Source organism: Kogia breviceps, chromosome 2, assembly GCF_026419965.1.
Source record: "Kogia breviceps isolate mKogBre1 chromosome 2, mKogBre1 haplotype 1, whole genome shotgun sequence".
Lineage (NCBI taxonomy): Eukaryota > Metazoa > Chordata > Mammalia > Artiodactyla > Physeteridae > Kogia > Kogia breviceps.
This window is the reverse complement of record NC_081311.1, coordinates 149,705,863-149,709,846: the sequence shown is the minus strand read 5'-3', so window position 1 is coordinate 149,709,846 and position 3,984 is coordinate 149,705,863. Positions and strand designations below refer to the sequence as shown.

The 3,984-nt window shown below is 43.6% G+C and overlaps 1 protein-coding gene across 1 annotated transcript; it reads left to right on the top strand.

Moving 5' to 3' along the window:
* The first annotated feature begins 342 nt into the window (after positions 1-342).
* On the top strand, positions 343-3,757 carry LOC131749936 (importin-7-like). Its single transcript, XM_059051992.2, is given in 4 exon segments — positions 343-821; positions 894-1,406; positions 1,408-3,009; positions 3,201-3,757. Coding segments are annotated over 4 exon segments (3,105 nt in total). The 3' UTR covers positions 3,712-3,757.
* The last annotated feature ends 227 nt before the right edge of the window (positions 3,758-3,984 follow it).

The following is a 3,984-nucleotide window of genomic DNA, read 5'->3' as shown; positions in this document are numbered from 1 at the left end:
TGGTCTAAGGACACCTACTCTCCTGATGAATATTGCTGGGTGACACTTAACAGGATTCCAGCAGGTCTTGTCTGTAGGAGCGACAGCTCAGGGCCGCATGGGCTACGGACTGCCCAAGTGGACTACATCTCCCCAAGGGCTCCACGGGCGCACCGACAGGAAGTGGCCGGAGCATCTCCTGCCTCCACGCTGAGAAGAGGTTCTATCTGTGGCCTTGGCGCTTGTCTTTCCTTTCGCATCTGTTACTGCTGTGGAGCACGGCAGGTCCATGTGCACAAGTGAGGGGCGCTATTCCTGGGCCAGTAGCACCCGAGCCCCGGGTTTGACTGCGTCTGCCCTGCGATGAACCCCAACACCATTATCGAAGCCCTGTGGGGCACCATGGACCCGGCCCTGCGTGAGGCCACGAAGCACCAGCTCAATGAAGCACACAAGTCTCTGAATTTTGTTTCAACACTGCTTCAGATTACTATGTTGGAGCAACTGGATTTACCTGTGAGACAGGCAGGTGTTATCTATTTGAGAAATACGATAACACAGTATTGGCCTGATCGGGAAACAGCACCAGGGGATATATCCCCTTATACTATTCCAGAAGAAGATCGACATTGTATTCGAGAAAATATTGTAGAAGTCATTATCCACTCTCCTGAGCTCATCAGGGTACAGTTTACTACATGCATTCATCATATCATCAAACATGATTATCCAAGTCGCTGGACTGCCATTGTGGACAAAATTGGCTTTTCCCTTCAGTCTGATAACAGTGCATGTTGGCTAGGAATTCTTCTTTGCCTCTATCAGCTTGTGAAAAATTATGACTACCCATCTTCCTGCTAAGGAATGTTCCAGCTGTTGCTCCAACCCCTGTCAGAGTGCCAGTTGTAGTTCTGATATAAGAAACCAGAGGAATGGAGTCCATTGGTAGCAGCAATGCAATATTTCCTGCCAGTTCTAAAGGACTGTTTTATCCAGCTTCTTTCTGATCAGTCTGATCAATCTGTCCTCATCCAGAAACCAATTTTCAAGATCTCCTATGCTCTTGTTCAGTATACACTACCACTGGAGCTGATCAACCAACAGAACCTGACAGAATGGATCGAAATTTTAATGACTGTTGTGAACAGTGATGTACCTATGGAAACACTTCAAGTTGAAGAAGATGATAGACCTGAGTTACCATGGTGGAAATGTAAGAAGTGAGCTTTACATATCTTAGCAAGGCTTTTTGAAAGATATGGAAGCCCTGGCAATGTTTCCAAGGAGTATAATGAATTTGCTGAACTATTTCTGAAGGCATTTGCTGTTGATGTCCAACAAGTTTTATTGAAGGTGTTATATCAGTACAAGGAGAAGCAATATATGGCTCCTCGAGTTTTACAACAGACATTAAATTATATTAATCAATGCTCTCACCTGGAAGAATCTGAAGCCTCATATACAAGGCATTATCCAAGATGTTATTTTTCCATTGATGTGCTATACAGATGCTGATGAGGAACTTTGGCAAGAAGACCCCTATGAATATATACGCATGAAGTTTGATGTGTTTGAGGATTTCATCTCCCCTACCACTGCTGCCCAGACACTTTTGTTTACAGCTTGTAGTAAGAGGGGAGAGGTACTACAAAAGACTATGGGATTTTGCTACCAGATTCTTACAGAACCAAATGCTGATCCTCGAAAAAAAGATGGAGCCCTGCATATGACTGGCTCTTTAGCTGAAATACTTCTGAAGATAAAGATCTACAAAGATCTGATGGAATATATGTTGCAGAATCATGTATTCCCTCTCTTCAGCAGTGAACTAGGCTACATGAGAGCGAGGGCTTGCTGGTTCCTTCACTATTTTTGTGAAGAGAAGTTCAAAAGTGACCAGAACCTGCAAACAGCCCTACAGATGACATGAAGATGTCTGATTGATGATAGGGAAATGTCTGTTAAAGTGGAAGCTGCCATTGCACTTCAAGTGCTGATCAGCAATCAAGAGAAAGCTAAAGACTACATCACACCATTCATCAGACCTGTCATGCAGGCTCTTCTTCATATTTTAAGAGAAACAGAAAATGATGATCTTACCAATGTAATTCAGAAAATGATCTGCGAGTATAGTGAAGAAGTTACTCCTACTGCAGGAGAAATGACACAACATTTGTCAATGACATTTAATCAAGTAATCCAGACTGGGCCAGATGAAGAAGAAAGTGATGACAAAGCAGCTACTGCTATGGGAATCCTGAATACCATCGACACACTTCCTAGTGTAGTTGAAGATCATAAAGAAATAACCCAGCAGGTTGAAGGAATCTCCTTACAGGTCATTGGAACTGTTTTACAACAGCATGTCTTAGAATTCTACGAGGAGATCTCTTTAGCACATAGTTTGACATGTCAACAAGTGTCTCCACAGATGTGGCAGATACTACCTTTGGTATTTAAGGTTTTTCCGCAAGATGGCTTTGATTACTTTACAGATATGATGCCTCTGCTTCATAATTATGTAACAGTTGATACAGACACACTTCTGTCTGATACCAAGTACCTTGAAATGATATACAGTATGTGCAAAAAGTTTCTTACAGGAGTTGCAGGAGAAGATGCAGAATGTCATGCAGCAACATTGTTAGAGGACATCATTCTGCAGTGCAAAGGGCGTGGCATTGACCAGTGTATTCCGTTATTCGTGGAAGCAGCTTTAGAGAGACTGACAAGAGAGGTGAAGACAAGTGAACTTCGAACAATGTGCCTTCAAGTTGCCATTGCAGCTTTGTATTATAATCCACACCTACTTCTCAACACCTTAGAAAATCTTCACTTCCCTAATAATATTGAACCAGTTACAAATCATTTTATTACACAGTGGCTTAATGATGTTGATTGTTTCTTGGGGCTTCATGACAGAAAGATGTGCGTTCTGGGCCTATGTGCTCTTATTGATATGGAACAAATACCACAAGTTTTAAATCAGGTTTCTGGACAGATTTTGCCAGATTTTATTCTTTTTTGTGTGTGTGGTACACGGGCCTCTCACTGCTGTGGCCTCTTGCGTTGCGGAGCACAGGCTCCAGACGCGCAGGCTCGGCGGCCATGGCTCACGGGCCCAGCCGCTCCGCAGCACGTGGGATCTTCCTGGACCGGGGCACGAACCCGTGTCCCCTGCATCGGCAGGCGGACTCTCAACCACTGCACCACCAGGGAAGCCCTATTCTCTTATTTCATGGATTAAAAAGAGCATATGCCTGCCATGCAGAACATGAGAATGACAGTGATGATGATGATGAAGCTGAAGATGATGATAAATCGGAGGAACTGGGGAGTGATGAAGATGGACAAGAATATTTGGGGATCCTGGCTAAGCAAGTGGGCGAAGATGGAGATGAAGAAGACTAGGAAGAAGATGATGCTGAAGAAACTGCCCTGGAAGGCTACTCCACGATCACTGATGACGAAGATAACCCTGTTGATGAGTATCAGATATTTAAAGCTACGTTTCAAACTATACAACATCGTAATCCCATGTGGTATCAGGCTCTGACTCATGGTCTTAATGAAGAACAAAGAAAACAGTGACAGGATATAGCAACTCTAGCTGATCAAAGAAGAGCAGCCCATGAATCCAAAATGATTGAGAAGCATGGAGGATACAAATTCAGTGCTCCAGTTGTGCCAAGTTCTTTCAATTTTGGAGGCCCGGCACCAGGGATGAATTGAGTTACCACTTTCCTGCAGTGTGATTGTAGTGAAGAGCTTGTGTTCCTCCTAGTAGCGGCGGTTCCAGAACTGGTTCATGTTACCCACTCTAAACTAACTGATCAATAGATGGACAAAAAAACCCCAGGAGGTGGGATGTGATCATGCAACTTGGCACTGAAAATGAATCCAGAAGGATTTTGGCGGGGGAGGGAGGTTACTTAGGGGACAGTTTTTTTTTTTTTTTAACATCTTTATTGGAGTATAATTGCTTTACAATGGTGTGTTAGAAAA